The sequence below is a fragment of the Lichenostomus cassidix genome, chromosome 1Aa, assembly GCF_008360975.1.
Source record: "Lichenostomus cassidix isolate B80296 chromosome 1Aa, HeHo_3.0, whole genome shotgun sequence".
Taxonomy (NCBI): Eukaryota; Metazoa; Chordata; class Aves; order Passeriformes; family Meliphagidae; genus Lichenostomus; species Lichenostomus cassidix.
The window spans coordinates 40,997,276-41,016,601 of NC_139480.1; the positions used below are offsets into that span (position 1 = coordinate 40,997,276).

Below are 19,326 nucleotides of genomic sequence, written 5' to 3' on the forward strand. Positions count from 1 at the left end.
TCTTATTCATGAAGTAACACAAAAAAAATAATTAAATGCTTCATGGGAACAAATAAAGTTCACTGAATCTTCCAGTCTTCAATGTTTGCTTCTACTTTAAACTTTAGTAGCCTGTCCAGAAATATGGCTATCCTGGAAATGTCTGGAGGTAACAATGAAGTACCTAGGAATTGCCTGAATTTCTTCTGTAGACTGAGAAAAAAAAAAGAACATTTAAATTATGTGGCTGCCAAAGACTCTCACGACTCCTACCACCAGTGGTTTCTCAATGAAATTCCAATTTCCAGCACAAAGCAAGAAGTCTGAAAACTAAAAAAACCAAAAAATGTGTCAGGACATTCTCTACATTCAAACAATATGGCCAACCATCCTGAACACCCAGGAGTGAACTGCAAAACCTTGAGCAGTTTCACCAAGTCTATTTGGAAAAGTCAGAAAGAATTTTAAGAATTCACATTCTCTGGGGGAAAAAATTACGCTTCTTGTCCAGAGAAATTCAAATTATTTTTAGTTCAGAGTTTTCAAGCATTGCATTTCAGCTAACATACATACACAAGTAAGTAGCAAGTGGCTCTAATTCCCTAACACTTCCTTTGAGCCAGAGAAGCTCTACAATTACTCAAGTTGTATAACAATTACAACTGGGATTACTCACACACTTAAAGCCCTTAGTTAATCTGAATCGAGAAGGGAAAACATTAGAGATAATATTTTACTGTATTAAGTGTGAATAAACTATGTTTCATGTACTATCACTTATTTAGTACTGCTATTTGTGTATATTTACACACACATACAAAGATATACACTAATATAAACACAAAACTTTTTTTCTAAGTCTCATAGTTATGATCACATTATAGAAACTAAATAAATAAATAAGCAAACTATGCACAGGTACCTGATAACATTCTCCAGTTTTAACACAGACTGCAACTTACATTTAGATTGAAATTTGGCCATTACAGTCCTGTTCTTTTCCAAATCTCTCTCTCTCTCACGTAATTCAGTTGCAAGATATTCATTCTAAAGAAAAAAACACAAAGTTTCTCCTAGATGAAAAGATATGCAGAATCTAATTTTAGCATTTACTATTTTAGTCCAGGACTTTTTCAAATTTGAAGTATGCATTTATGAAAATTTCACAGTCCACATACTGATTTCTTGCCTAAAACAGGAACAGAAATGGATTCACTGGAATAATTACACAAGGTGTATCCCATAGCACTGTCCATAGTGAAATACATATTCTCAGGTCATGCAGCAGTTGGAATAGTGGTCTGGTACCGTGTCTGTGAGACTGTGTGAGTTGTAACTCTGGTGATACGAAAACACTAAGAGCTTCAGAATTACACTTGTGTTTAACACAAGGTGCCACTCCATCACATGTTTAGAAATTCAATGAACTGAAAAAGTGTTTAGAACCTCAATTAACTGAAAAAGTATTTTTGTTTTTTCCAAGTGATCTGAATTTTCATGTATGCCAGAAATTTTTCTAGGTAGCTTTCCCACAGCATTTCTATTTTCAGCTATATTTTTCTCTGACTTCAGAATTTCAACTGGTGCTACTCTATCTGCAAGTGTGTTTCTCCATTCCACATTACATGAGATGCTAGGCTGTATTTACAAAAAATATAGAATATTCACCAGTCTTCTAAAAAATATTACAAATTATTAATTTGGGACTTTTTAAAAGCAGTTAATAAAAGTCCCTAGATAAATATTTTAATAAGTATTTACAAAATAGGGGTTTCTAATTTTTGAAAGAAAAATAAAAGAAATGTTTATAAACTTGCTTTATGAACCTACCTTTGCTTTTACTTCAGCAATATCATGTCTGCTCAAGAAATCCAACTTCCTCACATTCTCTCCCTTCTCTTCAGTAAAGCTGTCAGTCACCTGCATATTATCAGTGTCCAGTCCTAAGTGCAAGTACATGTACAAGTAATAAATTATTATGAAATTTTAATGGGTCTCCAAGCAGAAGAATATTCTCCATTGATTATATCTGAGTTCCAGTTTTCTACCTTTCCATCTGAGCACATTATGCTACCCTGGGTGGCATGGCATTGAAATTTTAAGATTTTTGAAACACATGAATTAAGAACATTTACTGGAAATTTTGGGAAGATCATCCTGCACCCGTTGCAAGGCAAGGACAGAAGTCACAATGATGCATTACAAGTCATCACAACTCAAAAAGATACTGGGCTGTAAGACTAGAAAATCCAAAACCACTCACGTCTTCCTACTGATTCAATGCAATGTATTTAGCCTTTTAATTTAAACAAATGAGTAAATATAACATAGCTCCATTAGTAAGAATAAACAGAACGTTTTTGAAAGGACATTTTATAACAAAATCATCCTACCTATTGCTGCAACTCTTCTTCCTTTCTCCTGAGCCAACTTACGGATGTGTTTTTTTAGTTCAATTCTTTCCTCTTCTAGTCTTTCAATCTGGGTATTATTATTCACAGATCAGTATTCCATTTTGTTCAAATACATTTTTTTTATGTAGCTCCTCCATAAAAATAGGATTTACCACTTACCTCTTGCAAAAGAATCTGGTTTTCAGCTCTGTATTGCTGCTGCTTCAGTGCTTTGCTGTTTCTGAATTCATTTAAATCAATCATTGTCTTTGGCTCAAGACCTTAAACAAAGTATATGACAGTTATTCACTAAGGAGGAACATTAATGTCAGTTAATGCAGTTAATGTATCTAAGAAAATAACTAGCAAAGTACCATTAAAAAAATAACTTGTTGATAGTTGAATATATTTCAACTATCCATAAAAATATATAACTACCTGTATGTCATATATACAAGTCTTATACTCCATGTATTAAGACCAGAATAAAGCTTAATCTTACCTCAGTTACTCAAAACCCAAAATGCAATAAAGTGGCACCTAATATTAGCTTTATTTACATTTAAACTTGTCTACTTCAAAATAAGCCTGTCTAAAGTTTTCTCTGTGTTTCTCATCTAGCATTACAGCTTCAGGATGCTATGGTTTACAAATATCATATCACAAAGTTTATTATGCAGTGTGCAGTAAAGAGGAATCAAAAGCAAAAAAGAGAAGAGAACCTGTTCTCCTACTTTCTTCAGTCAAAGGACTCTGTAAGCCAAGTTCATTCATGAAGTTGGTCCAAACTAATTAAGACTACTTGGAAATATAAGCAGAATATACCAAGTTATGTCCAGTGACTTGGTACAGTAAAAAATTTCCATTATAAAACCCTATTTCAATTTTCACACAATAATTGAATATGTACTGGATACAGCATACCTAAGCGCTCTCTGAGTTCTTCATTTTCATCCAGAAAGTCATTTATTTTAAGTTCAAGTTTATTGACTTCCTTAATTAATGATTCAATCTCACGTTCTCGTATTTTGACTTGCTTCCTTAAATCTCTGATTTCAGCAACAGCTTCTTCCAAACCATATATTCCCTGTCACATGGGGAGTAAAAATAAAACAACCAATAGAAGACTTATTAAAATAGATTATCAATCTTTCTTCCATCATTATACAGACAAGAAAATATGTTTTTCATCCTTTATCACTCTTCGGCACTATGCTTAGTGAAAAAAGTTACTGAATAAAAAGCAGATCCTGTAAATCAGTCCTTGACTACAGAGGAGTCTGAATACTTCAAAAGTGAGTCCTCCAACTACACGATCTTTTCAAGAATCGTATCTTGAGTTTTCAATTACTGTTCAATAGGGAAGGGAAGAGGAAGGGCATAAAAGTAATTTATTTAATTTTTACTTAGAACACAGTCAACAATAAATATGGAAGGACAAAACACTCTCCTAAAAAAATGAGTATCCCATCCATTCTGACAACCTGTTTACCTGTTCATAGTCTCTCATTCTTTTCAAAGTCTCAACAAGCTCTTTGTCCTTTTCTCTAGCATGTGATTCTGCCAATTCTGCTGATTTCTCAGCCTCCGTAGTTCTCTCTTCTAGCATTTTTAACTTTTCTTGCATATCCCCGATTTGATTCTGCTGAGAAAGCGATGAGTGACCTGGAAACAAAAACCTTGAGGTTTACAATTCAACTAGGAATTCTTGCTATCTGCCATTAATCAAGACACAAACATTTCAGAAAACATTATAAAGGAGATCTTAATTTCTTGCTCTTTTTAATTAGGAAATTACAAGAGACTACATGTAAGAGGTTGGGTCTTCTTCCCCCCAATAGTTCCTTCAAACAGTATTTATCATAAATGAGTGCACAGAAAGGACATCAGAATTTATTTGGAATTGCATGCTATTACTCCTTTCCAGTTCTTGATGGAGCTGAGACCTTATATGTTATGCCGTAATTTTTACAGATCATGTGTAGTTTTACTACCCATAAAACCCACTGAGGTAACCTGGATAAATTTAAAGTCTTCATGAATGTTTAATAAAAGGAAATTAAGGGAAAAAATTAGAGACTAAAATTACTCAAATACTGCAATCATTTTTTTCCTGTATTTCTAAAAGGTAAAGAATGCACCAGACTTTCCTGATTTTGACATTAATACAAAGAAGTGACGTTACCTTTACCTTTTTGGAGTTCATCTTTTAATTTCTCAATAACAAATGCATTTTTCTCCATTTCTTTGGTATACTGTTCAACTTGCTCAGTAAGCAACCTTATCTGAGCGTCTCTCTCTTGCACACCCTACACATGCAAAAAAAGAAACTCCATTAAAGAATCCTCCTTTACAGACAAGCAAACTACCAACACGGAACAATACATGGTAAATTACATGTAGCTAATGCAAAACAATTTATAGAACATCAAATATACTATACTTACAACAGAGAGTTCAGATATTATCTAGAAGTTTGGTATATAAATGCAAAGCAGGAAAAATAAAAAAAAAAGTAAAAATATAGCACTCCAACATGGGAAAAAAGCAGCATTTTAGCATAACAATTTCAAATGGGAAATAGTACTCTCAGAGTTTGCCAATGTTAGATGAAAAGTTTCATATGATACAGGTTTCTTGCAGCTTCCTCATAAACAATTGACACTAGGAACTGAGAGATAGAAGTTCAAGATTGCAAAGACTAACAATCCATCATACATAACATCTGAATTGCAGACAGCCTTTCAACAAATCAACTTTTAAAAATTCGTATCACACCTTGTTTTGCATGCATACACATTCATAAGTACACAGAGACTGTGAAAACGACTTCTATTTATACTATGCTATTTCTGTACTTGTATGTAAACTTGAGAAACAACAGAGGAAGCTTAACGGTATTTTTTCTGCGACGAAGAAAAGAAGTGGAAAAATATAAAAAAGAGACTTTTTATAATAATAATGAAAATGTAAAAATCTCAAGATTGTGGTCTTTATGCCAATGTTCTGAAAAACAAACTCTCAGGCTTTCTTACAAATATGCCAACACTTAAAATCTAAAGGCTTAGCAAAGTTGTAAAGAGCTAAATGTAACCCTTCAAAATACAAACATACATTGAACAGTAGCAAGCTCAGTCCATTTTGGGCAAAAAACAAGCAGTAACTTGATTTAATTTTTAAGTGTCTTCTTAAAATATATGCTTATTTCCACAAAACATTTCAAAATGCCATGCTAATAATGCCTCTTCCCCCCCACCCCTCAAGAAAGCAACCTCTCCAGCCATCTAGTCAGCTAAAACCAAATAACTGCCTATCAAAGTTACTTTCAGCTGCCTTCCTCTTCTGATACCTAAGGATGATTTGTACTTTAGGGTTTTTTTCTCTCGAGAAGCCATCTGTCACTAGGTTTGGAAGACTGCATAAATATATCTCACCATGCTGCTCAGTCTACAAGAACCCGAAATGTAACCAATTTACTTAAAAAACTTGAAACAAGGCAGGAAATCATCCTGGAAGCACAGAGTACGGTTTCCATAAAGACTATTTCAGGATTCCTAATGGATCACATTATTTTGGTAGGGAGGGGGAGAAGGCTATTTTTTTTAACGAAGTGGAGACATTCAAAATCATAAAGAACTATGTAATTTTGCATGAATATGAGAGATACATAAATTCATCTAGCTCTATCATATGATGAATCACAGACTTAATCAGATGAGACAAATGAACACAGAAAATTAAGCATTAGGTAAGACTGCTCCTTAACTAACAAATGTAATGGACAGAAATTAAGCTATGTTTTAGAAACACTACATAACAGATAAATGTGAAAGTAAAAGAACCAACTACCAAGAGTTCAGGTAATACATACATACAGAGAAATCTCCTTTGTACATTCATTGTCTGTTAAGCTAACTTTACAGCGGAATGAATCAACTTGTCTCATAATTCTCAAACATAAGTATTTGGTATTTGCAAACTGTGAGAGACTAAATATATATTTGGCGATTAGCATATTCAGTGAATGATGATTTCTATGTGTGCAATTTCTCACATGGATTGTACCTGCTGAAGGGACAGTATACTGTTTCTGTCTACATCAAGTTGGACCATTTTCATTTTCTCTTCCAAGTTAAACAACATTTGCTGATAATGTAGGAGTTCATCATCTTTTGAAGCTAAGATTTTCTGAAAAGAAGATAAAATACCATCAGAACACTTGAAGTAATTCCTAAAAATTATTTTTCAAGTATTAAAAAATACCTTCCATTCTTCAACTTTTGCATTTACAGCTGCCATGAGTGGATCATCTTCCTCATTCTTTGCTTTCAGCTGGTCTGAAAGATCCTGAACCTAGACATGCCATTTGGATGAACATCACATTATAAAAAGGTTTTGTGTATATGCACAAACACACTACATCAAGCACATAACTTTAACAGATTAGCATTACAGCAGCAAGGGAATGACTTTTGAGAACAGTGCATGACAAGCATGTTGTACAAAAAATTTTTGTGATCTGCAGTCAGATTTTAAAATCTGTACCACATTCAAAGAACACACTACTTTTAAAGAGTGTTACTTCAGAGGAGTGAGTGTTTTTAACTGCATAGATAGAATGTTTTAACTTAAGCTAAAATATGAAAACAGAGTAGAAACCTAAAAAAAAATTTATTTAATAATGAGTTAGTTCTTACTTGAAATTTGTACCGATCTTTCTCTTTTCTTAACTCATCCATAATAATATCAGATTGCTGCACAATTAGTTTCATTTTGCTATATTCATCAGTCATCTTCTCCATTTCTTGCACTGATTCCTCAAGATTTTTCCTCATTTCTTGGTTTTGAATTTCTAACTTCTCATTCGCTTCAGTCAAATTCTGTAAAAATTAGATGAAAATTGCTTTTAGAAAGTCCCCATCTTAATACCTGAATAAGAACTTGCAAGTCTTACACAAAATTAGCACAGAATAGAGTATTTCACCTCTAGGTTACCAATTTTAACAAATCCAAATAACAAATAAAAGGCATATCTCCCCTTCGCAGTAACTTCATTACCTCTGCCAGATTCATACATGCAGACTACGTGCATGGCACAACCCTACTATATTATGAATTCTCTTACTCCATGTGACTTTATCTGTAAAATGACAAAGTGTTGTGAAAGGCACTATGGTCAGTAAAACTCCAATAGACACTCAACAGAATGCATAGATTTTTACCTGAATTTCATCCAAATACTGGACAAGCTCAGAGCTTCTTTTGGATGACTGTGAAGTGTAATCAGAAACCTCTCCTCTTCGTAATGGAATTGCTTCTTTTTGAGAATCTATTTGCCTCTGATAGTCAACTACATCCTGACGCAGTTGTTCATTCTGCACATAAAGCAACCCAAACTTAAATCCATTTCTAAGAGTTGAAGACAGTCATTGCATTTCTAGCAAGCTAACAGAAAGAGCTAAGACAACTCAAAACCCATCCAAATTCCTACAGTCTGCTTTTAAAAGTCTTAGAAGCCTCACCTTTTTCTTTATACGCTTTTTCTTCATATTAAAAAGGAGCAAAAAAGACCAAGAGAACAAAGTATGAAAAATATTAGAAATTAGATTTGCTTTAGGAAGACTAAATATTAATCAATGTAGAGACAAAATAAAATAGCTTTCTTTATACATGTGCATGTATAAACATACATACACACACACAAACATATGTAGAGGGGTGTTTTGACAAATGATTCTCAAAGTTTTATCCCAGGACAATAATTAAACAAATCTACTTGGCAATAATATTTAAGAAAAACACTAAAAATTCAAAACACAAAATCCAGGCCAAACTAATGCACGGTAGGACTATGCAAATTGAAATGTAGAGACTTCCTGACCTCAATTAATTTTCATTATTGAAGATGTACTACATATTTACTTTGCACTAGTAAACAGGAAATGTTCCAAAATTAAACATTATCCCACACCAAAAATTATAAATACACAAAGACAGTAATATATTTATAAACAAAGTTAGAAAATACACTAAATCATCAATAATTTTGCTAACCTCTCTCCTGAATCTGATGTTTTCATTTTCAGCATCTTCAACTTGAAGAGTAAGCTAGAAGAAAACAGAAAACCATTATATTCATCACTAACATCACAGAGAACTCCAAAAACAAAGAAGTCAGAGGTACAGTAGTCCTATTTCATCAGTGGTTTGGTTGTTTTTTTTCAAAGGGCTCTTTTCAGAGGATCAAAATACTCTTTTCAAAATACTTGACAGAACAGCTTCTAGAGATGTCAAGCTCAAGTCCTTCTTACCCGTTCATTCATTTTCTTCTCATTTTCCAATTCTTTTTCTATATCTGTTAACCGTCTCTCTTTTTGTTCCAGTTGTTTTTCCAGCTGGCGGATCTCATCACGCAAAAAACGAGTATTACGACCACCAGCAGATCTCTGTGCCATCTTAGGAGCATTAAAATAACGTTAGAAATACAGTAGATATTCAAAGTAGAAAGAACGACAAAAATGAAATCAAATGCTAAGACTAAAATACATGGGATTTTTCAAGCATAAGGAAAGTCAAGTAATTATTTACCCAAGACTGGTGCAAAAAACAATAAAAAGCATTTGTTTAAATGCAGGGCTACTTCATCTCTTCACAAGATTAAAATACTGCTCTAAAATCAAATAATTAAAAAAACCCACCAGAGCATTCTGTAAACTAAGACAATTTTAAAACATACCTCTAATTCATTTTGAAGTTTCATCAGCTCTGTTTTAAAATTATTTTCTGTTAAAATAGAACAGATACAGTAAATTACCCAGCAACCTAAAAAGCACATAAAACAACAATGGTTAACCTTAGTCTTTAAATATTTAGCTTCATTGAAGCAATTGACTTCAGAGCAGTTGGTATTTTGTCCAGTTCCTTAAACCTAAAAAAAACCACAAAACAACAAGAACAACAACCTGAAGAACACATTCAACAAATCATTTAGGAACAGCATTAAAAAGCTTGCTTACCACATTTGGCTTGCTCTTCCCCAGCTTTTTCAACTTCTTCTAGTGCCAGTTCTACCTCTTGAGCTTTCATCTGAGAAAAGAAGCATAGTAATAAAAGAAGATATATTTGCTACTAACATAAATTAAAAGATTGTTCCATAGACCTCATGTTTAAAACAATGAAAATATTTATTCTGAGAAATTTGTTTGCATTTTCCATCTATATAACTGTGTTAGCCCAATTCACTTCACTTCCCACGACTAGATTCCAACAGCTACAAGCAGGAACTCTGTTGCAAGCACATATTTAACAAATAAATTACCTCAGGAGTAACCAGTGTTTTCAGGAATGGGGGAAAAAAGAACAATGATGCATCCATTTAAACAAACAAAAAAAAAAAAAGCGCATCTGGAGAACTGTAGAAAGTGAGCATCATTACAAACCTTCAGTAGAGACTGAGTAATTTTAAAGAGGTGTATCAGTTTTTCTGGAGCTTCAGTTTTTAAGTCTTTCCCATCAGCCTAAAGAAAGAGACAAAAATGGTTTTGCACAAATATCAGTGAAATCCAGAAAATAAATTTTTCACGTATGTGAAGGACCAGAGACAGTTTAGGGAAGAAGGTATAACAAAACCCTCATGTTCCCTTCTTCTCAAGCACCTTGAACATGATATCCAGCATTCTGTCTGCTAGTTCCTCCTGACGAGGCAGAGAATCTGGATCAACTTTCATGAGTTTCTTCCAATCCAAAATGGGTGCCATATTGAAGTTACAATTTTTTTCCCCCTGGAATAAAAATTAAAGTAACAGTTATCAGGTATTATCAGTGCAAATAAATTTTAAGTTAAATAATTTAATGGAGGCTAGCCACTGAACCACACCAGATTATTCTAATAAATGTATCCATTTGAAACACTGATTAACATTCTATTCACATTTTGATCTATTGAAAATTAGAAGGCAAAAATAAAACAATTTTTTCTTTAAGTTAAAAATTACACCATTCATACGCAATGAATTTTTAAAACTATCAGTGAAGATTAGGACACACACGAAACCTGTATTTTAATTTCAATATCCTTGGTTTCTTCCCCATCTCTTAATGTGGTATTTTTATGCTAATGAAGAAACACATAAATAATTACTTCTAATATTCAAAACACAACCAACACTTTCTTTAGTTTGATACTGTGAATACCCACTTCTCGATATTGTGTTACATATCATTTCTTGGCATATCTTTTCTTTGATTGGAATACTTGAATTGACAAAGCACATGAATCAACGTAGAAACTGAGAAAAATCTCATCAGTGCTGGAAAGTTTTCTTCTACTGCTTACCTACTGGTAGCTGTGGGCCACACTGATTTCTCACATTCCTGAAAGTCAATGCAGTACCTGAAAAAAGGCAGAAGGGATTGGAAATCTTGAATTATTCTATTCTCTGGAGAAGTCTCTAGACTTTCTGATCAATATTTCAAAAAGAAATATTAAACTCTGCCAAGTTTAAACTAAAACACTTTTAATCTACTTATTGCCCTAAATTATTAATATAGCATAAATTATTAAGAAAAATTAAGAAAGAAATAAAGCTAACTAGAATAGTAAATGCAGCATTATTTTAAAAACTAACAATACACAGAGGTATGTATTTTATAGAAAAAAAATCAAGCTCAATCAGTAACTTCAACAGTGTTGTACATAGAGCACAATATTTTGAGATCTGATTCATCATGCATGCTGCTCCTCATTCAGCAGTTTAAAGACTCAACAACTGAAACCTCCTTCCTTAATAAAAGGCTGAAACTGACATTACTTTCCAAAACAAATATGCCTAAACATTCTGAAAGAAGAGCTGCAAGACTCAGAAATCCAGCTGTATGCTTAAGGGAGGATAAAAACGACCATTTCTTCATCTTTTCTGAATATGGGAACTACTTGAAAGCTCCCTTATATTTACTAAATTTCTTCAATGTTTGCTAAACATAAAACGTGCATTACATTCAATCCATGACTTCATAAGGATGACACCTTAGATACATTTTTGTTTTCCTGTTTGGTTGTAGATGGCAAAGGATAGTACAAGGAGCATACTGGCACTTCTACTTATTCATTTAATTAAATGCTACTTGATTTCAATAACATATTTATCTAAGGATCAGAGTTTTTAAACACATTCATTTTTACTTAAACAATGACATGCAGAACTTAAGTTTGAAATGCTCAACCATCAAAATTATTCTGGAAGCAAATACACGACCTTACTACTGTCAATCCTGTCCTACCTTCAATCTCATGTATCTTTTTCACTTAACCGACAAAATAATGACCTAAGAAAATACCAGTCCTAAAATTTTATACAAAAGGACATATATCTGTACATAAACAACAGAATCCAACTTGTTGGGAGAACAGCTATAGTAAGGTAAGGGGGCACAAGCTATGCACATAGTATGTTCCACAGTATATACACACTGTGAGAGAATTTATTCAATTGTAGAGTTTTTCATCCTTTAGCTCGTCTGTTGCCCTCAACTAAAACCTGTGGTTTCAGTGAACAGATGGTCTGTGAGACACTGAAATCATGTGTCTACAAACGTGTGACATAGATGGGGATTTGATATTAGATACCTCAAGGTTTTCTGGACTTACTCAGGGAATCAAACACACATAAAACGGCCAGATGTGGTAAACTTAGCAAAGGCAGACAGAAAAGGCAGCCTAGAGGGTACGTTGAAGTACTACCAGAACAACAATGCCCTGGTCTGACTACACGAAAAGCACGCAGAGGCAGCTGAGCTCACAGGGTGACACCTTATCATCACACCGCAATCCAACACCAGTAGAACAGCTGTTCTTCAACCACCACGGTGTGCACAATGGGCAGCAGTCATGTACACTCGACAGGGACTACATATCGAGAAGCGCCACAGTCACGCGGGAGATGCCAACCCCGTATCTGTTTACTGTGTGTCAATTTCAAATTGCATTCACCCGGACTAGCTCTGCGAAGCACTAGATCTTAATCACAGAGCCCTAGCCAAGAGAGCATCTTCGCAGGGTTACCATGCTCTCCTAACTGGCACAGCCCAGCCCCGGGAATGATACAGTGGCAGCCCGCGATCCCCCCAGGAGCAGAGGATCCTGCTGCTGCGACCATTTTGCTCTGGTTTCACTCCGACTTTGCTGAATTAACAAACTGTCTCATTTTGCGGCCGCCTTCCCACCGAGGCGCAGGGGGGCAGCGGCCGAGCGCAGCCACCGCGGGACGCTCCTCCCCGGGCTCAGCCTGCGCCGCCGCGCCCGGACGCGCCTGCCCGGGACCCGCAGGAGCGGGGCAGCCCCGCCGCCCCCGGCCCGGCCCGGCTGCTCCCGGGGCAGCTTTCGGTCTCCTTGCCCGGAACATCCCCCGCCCCGCGGCCTCACCGCTACCGGAGTACGGCGGTGGCCGCTGCCAGGCGACGCCATCAGACTCTGCCGCGGACCCGGATACTCGTGGGCGCAGGGACAGTCAGCGCTCCCACGGCAACCACAGACAAGCTCCGCGGTGCCAGCAGGGCTCTCCCGCTCCCGAGGGGCAGCCGGGCGGGCAGGGCGCGATCCCGCCCGGGCTCGCCGCTTCGCCGGGACAACGGCCCCGAGCAGCACCGCCGCCGCCGGGCGCGCTCCCGGGACTACAGCTCCCGGCAGGCTCGGGGCCGGCCGCGCTGCCCACCTCCTTCCCGACGGCCTGCGGGGCGGGGCGCGTGCGCGTGTGCGGCGGCGGCGGAGCGCGCGGTGGGTGGCGGTGCGGTGTGCGGCCGCTGTTGGCCCCGCTGTTGGCCCCGCTGTTCGCCCCGGCCTCAGGTAGGGCGGGCACGGCGCCTCGGCCGCGCCCCCGGGACGGGCCTGCTGGGCGTGGGGGGAAGGGGGGCGTGGGGCCAGCGTAGCTGCTGCCCGTGGTAGTTTCGGTCCGCTGGCCGTGTCTGCCGTGCCGCGTCGGTGAGCTCTCTGCGCCTGCCGGGCTGCGGAGCGGCCTCGACCCCTGAGCGCGCCGCTTGAGCGCTGTACGGGAGCCGCCCTGGCTCGGCTGCCTCCGCCGCCCAGCCTGCCCTTGCCCTGCCTGCCTCGCCCCACGGCTGCCGGCAACGTGCTGCTTCCTGCCCGGGTACGCGTGTGCTTCGGGGGCAGGCAGAGAGTGCTAGGGGACAGGAGGCAGCTTGGGGAGTGGTGCAGTGCACGGGAAAGATCATACCTATAAGCTGCTGGGATCCACTGGGTACTGCTGGCCAGCAGGTGTGAGTTCTGGTAGTGGTCTGATAGCCCAGAAAGTGTAGGATCCCGTGTTTCAGTTAAATGGGCGTGAAGACATCTTTTCAAATAAAAAAAAAATAGTAGTAACTATTCCAGGCGTGCTTATCTGTTTGTATTTGTTTATTCAACAGCTGTGGAGAGCTGAAGTGGATTTGTTTTGGTTTGTTTTTGTTTTTTCTTTAATGGTAAGAGAAGGGTGATCGTAATGTTAATCTCTGTACTTTTGCCGTTTTTAGCTCTGAATCAGTGTTGATATTTAAGGAAGACTGACGATATGCAAGATGCCGTGCACTCCTTATAGTTATGCAGCTTGTTCCAATCACAGCACAACTCCAAAGACTTCTATATCTCAGCTAGGGATTGGTAAATTACGGTTTCGTATTGGGTGCAAAAAGCAAACTGTGTAGTTAGGGAAGGGAAAGAGAGGGGATTACATTTAATGAATGGGTAATGTTGGTAAAAATAAAATAATTATGGCTAAGCATAAAACAACGATTTCTTAGTTGCAGGAACTTTTATAGGTGTAAGAATTGACACGGAAAATTAACACCTTAACCACAAAGTAAGCCTTCAGGAAATGGATCCTCTTGTGGTAGACAAAATAATCCATTGATGTTAACATGCTTCTGTATAGGAGCTTTTTTTTCCCCCCCCCCCCATCAGATTAACAAGGTGTTAATATACTCTAGTTAATATGCGTCAGCATTTTAGAGTATTCTGCTACAGAACCAACAGAAAACACAGTATTACATTTACTGATAGTGAAACCACATCTGGGTTGTAATTTTGAAGTGCACCTAGTAAAGATGATTGGTGCAGAAGTAAAAGGTATTTGGATTTGAGGTGGGCACGGAAACTCCAAAAGTGAAAAAATAGTAAAAAGAATTGAAATATTAACCCCACACAAAATGAGGAAATATTTAAAATACAGTATGGCTTGGATCAAATAAGTTAGTTTTTCTTTTTCTCGCCATCAGCTCACCTGATGAACTTTGTGTAAGTGGGTCTTCTCTTAGTGGGAATAGATTCTTACCGTTCTGAAGCCAAAAAATGATTTTAGCTCCATAGTGCATGGTTTGACCTACTCTGATGGAAGAGCTAGGCATATGCATTAAGCTGCAGCTTTGACAACAGTGTGCCATTGCAAAGACCTAATAGAGAAACTGCACTATGAAAAACATAGTGGAATGTTATTTAAAATACCACAGGAAATTGTATACAGACCCAGCATACTAAGAAAGGACAGAGTAGCAGAGTCTGAAGGCTGTGTTTTCAGTTTATACCTCACATGTAGCTTTTGTTCATTTATTCTTTGGAGTAAACAAGCATGCAGTTTCTGCTGTTGCATTTCTAGAACACTGGGAGTTGTGGTCAGTGTTATTTTAGAGACGCTATTTTTGCATCAGAATCCTCTGAGGCAACAAAACATGTTTTATTTAATTATGCTGAATAGAACAGGTATTATTTTGTTACTGTTTGAATGTAGCAAAAAAACCCAAACCAACCAACCCAACCAAACCTAAAACCCCTAAAGGTTTGACATTGAAGTGTGAGATTCTGTTACTGATTTAAGTTTTAAAGTACAAACTTGACCTGTGTGGTTTGTATTTCAACTGACTTGTACCAGTTGCATTGAACAAATTGAAGCTAAACCACCAGCTAAACCCGTATTTTCATCTCACCCATTTTAAATTGTGTTACGTTTTGATCCTTGTTTGTACCAGAGTAACCTAAAATGTCCTGAGTGTTAGTTTACCTGCTTAGTTGCCAGCAAGTTCTTCAGTCTTTCCGCTTTGGAAATCTTTCATCTAACCTGCAACTTGTGTTCTGACTTTGTATCAGAGCTGCTGGTTCTCTTGTAGTTAATGTGCAAGAACCACGTGAAGAGAAGGCTGGAGGCCATTGCCCTCCTGGATAGTGAAGAGTACTTCATAGTAGTCCTGTCTCTCTTGACCTGGTAGTATTTGCAGAGGAAGGTTTTCACAATAAAATTTTCCTTGTTATATTTATTGTGTTCTAGGATCCCAGCAAGATGAAAGGGTAATCCAGGCATGTTTTGTGTTATTTCTCCTCTCATCTTTCCAATACTGCTTGCCTTCTAGATCAGATTCCAGCCCAATTATTTAAATCTCAGCTGTACATTTAAGTTGTTTCATATTGGAGTTGTACCTTGGAGTGGCATTTAAAAGAGAAGATAAAGTTAATGGCTTTATTGGAAAGGCACAACAAAAACTTATGATCTTTCCCTGTCATTAAACACTTGTAATAAATGAGCAGAAAGAATGTTCAGTTTAGCCAAAAATAAAAATAAACAAAGGTTAGCAAATAGGCAATACAAATTAGGACATTAGCAGAACCTCAGAAGCTGAATTAAAATGCTCTTTTTGGTGGCTCTGCTACTGGTATGTATAAATCTCTGTTGATATTCATAAGTTCAGCTACCAGCTCTTAGATCAACTAGTTGCTCACCTATTTAAAAATAGAAATAATCCTAGGAGTGGTTTTAACAGTCCTTTGTTTTCTTCCACCTTTGATAATTTGAAGGTTTTCTGTGTGAACTGTAAATACTTTCTAAACAGTTCAGGACCTTCAGTGGTTAATAAAGTTTATGTCTCTAGAATAAATAAATCTCCAGAAATGCCTGATTATTGTTTAGCAAATAGGCATAAAAGGTGTTGTTAGTAATGTCTTTCAATCTGTAAAAGTGCCATTACTCAGTAGAAGAAAAAAGTTTAAATGTATGTTTAAGTTTCTAAAGTTCAATAGTAAAATGTGTCTAATGGACAAATACATATTTGTTCCTGCAGGGGTCTTTTAATGTAAGGTGACAGATAGCTAATTGTAGAGTGCTAAATAGCTTTTGCATGTTTTGGGATTGCAGCTGTATTCTTGCCAAGATACACTTGCCAATTTTTTTCTAAATTTTAATGGGCAGAAAATGGCTTCCACACTCACAAATTTCCTAACTGAGGATACTCTTAAAACATCGTTATGTATTTTTTATTTGGGACAGAGGTTTTTTATGCAGACTACTGCATTTTGCAGCCTGTGGTGCTAAACCATCTGTAGTGTCATGGATTTAGTAGTGATGGTTGAGAAATATTTTGTTTTCTTACTTTCTAAAACTTGCTTTTGCTGGTTGTTGCTTGGTTTTTTGTCAGTACATTTTTTCAGATTTTTGGGATTTTCCTGTGTTCTACTCTTGTCTGTAATTCTTGAAGGCTGGATGAACTATTAGAGGGATTGTAAGAAGTTGGAAGAGGAAAATTTTGTGCCTCATGAGCCCAGTGCGCTCAGAAGTTCTGGTTGAGAGTTCTAGTTGAGAGTTCTGGTTCTCTTCTGTCCTTTCCACTTAATGTCTGTATAAATGTGAAAATGGTGCAGTGCAAAGTGCAGATTTCTGTGTCAAACAGCTTGAGAAATTTAGTCCAATGGTAGCATGTTTTGCACTAGGTGTTCTTTTTTTTGCAGTTGGCTCTCATGACTGCTGTGCAGTTTCTGATTCTCAAGGCTTACCTTGCTTACCTTGCTGTTTATTGTTTTCAGCTGTATATTCTTCATGGCATGGTCATGTATCGTTGCAAATTAAAGCATCCAACAGAAGTCTTTGTAATAAAGTATGTGAAGTACATGTCTGTCCTGATTTCATCCAGTCAAGTGGTTGCTTTGTGGCTGTGCACTAGACCGTGAACTGGCAGTCATACAGCCCAAGGGGTGGTTAAGGTCTTAAAAGCTGTGAAAGTAGCAGGTAGGGGAGATGAAAAAATAACAAAGCATGGTCAGTCTGTTTGCATGTATAGGACAAGACAGTAATGTGGTTCTCCCTTGCAGCAAGTCTATGTTAACAGAAGTTGTTAGGCAGCATTTTGCAGGTGTTTATCAAATCCATCACTGGGAGTGAAGTACTGGCACTTGCAAGATTATACTTAAATTGATCAACATGTCAGTTGGGTAAGAAGGGGAATATATCCACTCACATGAGGAGCCTAGTCATACCAAGGCTTCAGCAGCCTCCCGCACACTTGTGATTTATGAGGTTCTCAGTCTTATATACTCCCTACATGGCTTCTTACTTTCCAGCACTGGTAACAAATTAGTTGGCGTGAAAGTAGTTTTGGTTGCCAAGAAGCAATTGCTGTTTTCCACTGAGATTAATCGCAGGCATACTTTTTTGCCTGGCTCACTAAGTACAGATGATTTTTTTATAAACCTCTGGTTTGGTTTTGCATTCTCAACATGTTGATGATGCAGGTTTGGAGCTTGGAGTGTGAGGGTGGACCCAACTACCGTAGCAGATAGGAAGTAGTATTTCCCGTGGTGAGACTTCCTCAAAATCTGTATTGTTCTGCTAACATAAAGAAATGCAACAACATAATTTCCATATTTATGCTTTAATACAGCAAGAACATTAAACGTACCCTGTAATCAGACCAGGTGGAAAGAAGTGATTTTCCTAACTCTATCTTTACAGTACATTTCAGGAAAATAACACTTGAGAATGCAAGTCAGAAATAGTAAAGTACTTGTGCTACAGTTTTGTACAATCTACAGGTTGTACATGGCCTTACATTTCCCATTTTTCTCTTTATGCTTAGCCTAGAAGCAGATTACTTGGATATGGGGGCTTTACCAGATTTCCATTATGCCTCTGTTTTCAGAGAGGCTTTAGCACACACAAAAATTTGAGAGATACGTTGTGATGCTTTAGAGGTTACCAAGTTTCACAGCATTCAAGCAGTATGTTGTGTGACTTGCTGCTAAAGCCAGAACAGTGCATTTTGTTTCATATATTCGTTGCTTACAGTAAATTCAGTAAAACTGTCAAGGATTGCCTGGAGTGTCTGTGACTTGAATGAAAGACCAAAGTATAGCCATGTGTTTGCATGTAGTTGTATCTGTGATTCAAATGTGCTTGTAAAGGAGGAGATAAATTGCAAATTAAAAAATTTAGATATTAAAGGTGAATATTTTCTGGAGTTCTCTAACAGGTTTCTCTGATAATGAGCTTGCCACTAAAACATGAACTTTGGAATGATCTAAAAATCTGAATTTATTTATGCTTAAGAGATCCCTTTGATTCAAGTGAAAACAATACTTTCCCTACAGTTGGCATGTAGGTAAGTGGAGCTCTGTCAGGGAGCAGCATGGTCAATAGTGATGTAGAGTGTAGAGTTCTGAGTGGAAGGAATACTAGAAATTGAGAGCAAAAAGAAAGGCTTGTGAAAGTATTAGAATCACGTAGGATTAAGGGATAAGTAAAGCAGATGTCTTGACATACCTTTTCGTGTGTGGAAAAGTGAAAAGTTGAAAGACGTAATAAATAAGGTTGGTTTAGCTTTTAATTTTGCTAAGAAGCAATACTTAGGAATCAGTCTTGTTTTTTTGCTAGTTGGGTAACAGTAGCTGTTTCTGAAGTACTGTTGATAAAGAATTACAAGTCACCAAAACCCTACTGACCTTAAAATGTCTTTTCTTAAAGGTCAAATTTAAATAAATCCTGTGGTTGGTTAAATAAATCTTACAGTGGCAGTATTACCTTGTCACAGTATTGAAAATAATAAAGGCTTGTATGCTGGAGAATCGTGACGTTCATTGTAGGTCCTTTTCAGATGTCACTACTTTTCGGTAAAATTAGGAACTTCAGTAGAATGAGTGAACTTCTGCACT

General features: G+C 37.2%; 2 protein-coding genes across 7 annotated transcripts in view; one reads left to right on the plus strand and one right to left on the minus strand.

Annotated features, from left to right (window-relative positions):
• Positions 1-12,985, minus strand: part of CEP290 (centrosomal protein 290) — a 46,351-nt gene extending 33,366 nt beyond the window's left edge. For 3 of the 6 annotated variants that reach the window (XM_085046143.1, XM_085046133.1, XM_085046093.1), the window contains exons 1-19: positions 12,793-12,928; positions 10,708-10,764; positions 10,028-10,153; positions 9,812-9,889; positions 9,389-9,458; positions 9,109-9,155; positions 8,684-8,827; positions 8,427-8,480; positions 7,595-7,747; positions 7,070-7,252; positions 6,636-6,725; positions 6,438-6,560; positions 4,558-4,681; positions 3,865-4,037; positions 3,297-3,459; positions 2,553-2,653; positions 2,373-2,460; positions 1,810-1,922; positions 942-1,026 (exon numbers count right to left, since the gene is read on the minus strand). In XM_085046143.1, the coding sequence (XP_084902269.1) occupies positions 942-1,026; positions 1,810-1,922; positions 2,373-2,460; positions 2,553-2,653; positions 3,297-3,459; positions 3,865-4,037; positions 4,558-4,681; positions 6,438-6,560; positions 6,636-6,725; positions 7,070-7,252; positions 7,595-7,747; positions 8,427-8,480; positions 8,684-8,827; positions 9,109-9,155; positions 9,389-9,458; positions 9,812-9,889; positions 10,028-10,129 (1,891 nt within the window). In that variant the 5' untranslated portion in view covers positions 10,130-10,153; positions 10,708-10,764; positions 12,793-12,928. Of the gene's footprint in view, positions 1-941; positions 1,027-1,809; positions 1,923-2,372; positions 2,461-2,552; positions 2,654-3,296; positions 3,460-3,864; positions 4,038-4,557; positions 4,682-6,437; positions 6,561-6,635; positions 6,726-7,069; positions 7,253-7,594; positions 7,748-8,426; positions 8,481-8,683; positions 8,828-9,108; positions 9,156-9,388; positions 9,459-9,811; positions 9,890-10,027; positions 10,154-10,707; positions 10,765-12,792 lie in introns of all 6 variants that reach the window. The other 3 variants (XM_085046113.1, XM_085046103.1, XM_085046123.1) reach the window with 3 other exon arrangements.
• Positions 12,186-17,347, plus strand: LOC146443513 (uncharacterized). The gene is made up of 2 exons (XM_085046200.1): positions 12,186-13,212; positions 17,206-17,347. Exons 1-2 carry the CDS (start codon positions 12,468-12,470, stop codon positions 17,340-17,342), a joined length of 882 nt encoding a protein of 293 aa, XP_084902326.1. The 5' UTR covers positions 12,186-12,467; the 3' UTR covers positions 17,343-17,347.
• The last annotated feature ends 1,979 nt before the right edge of the window (positions 17,348-19,326 follow it).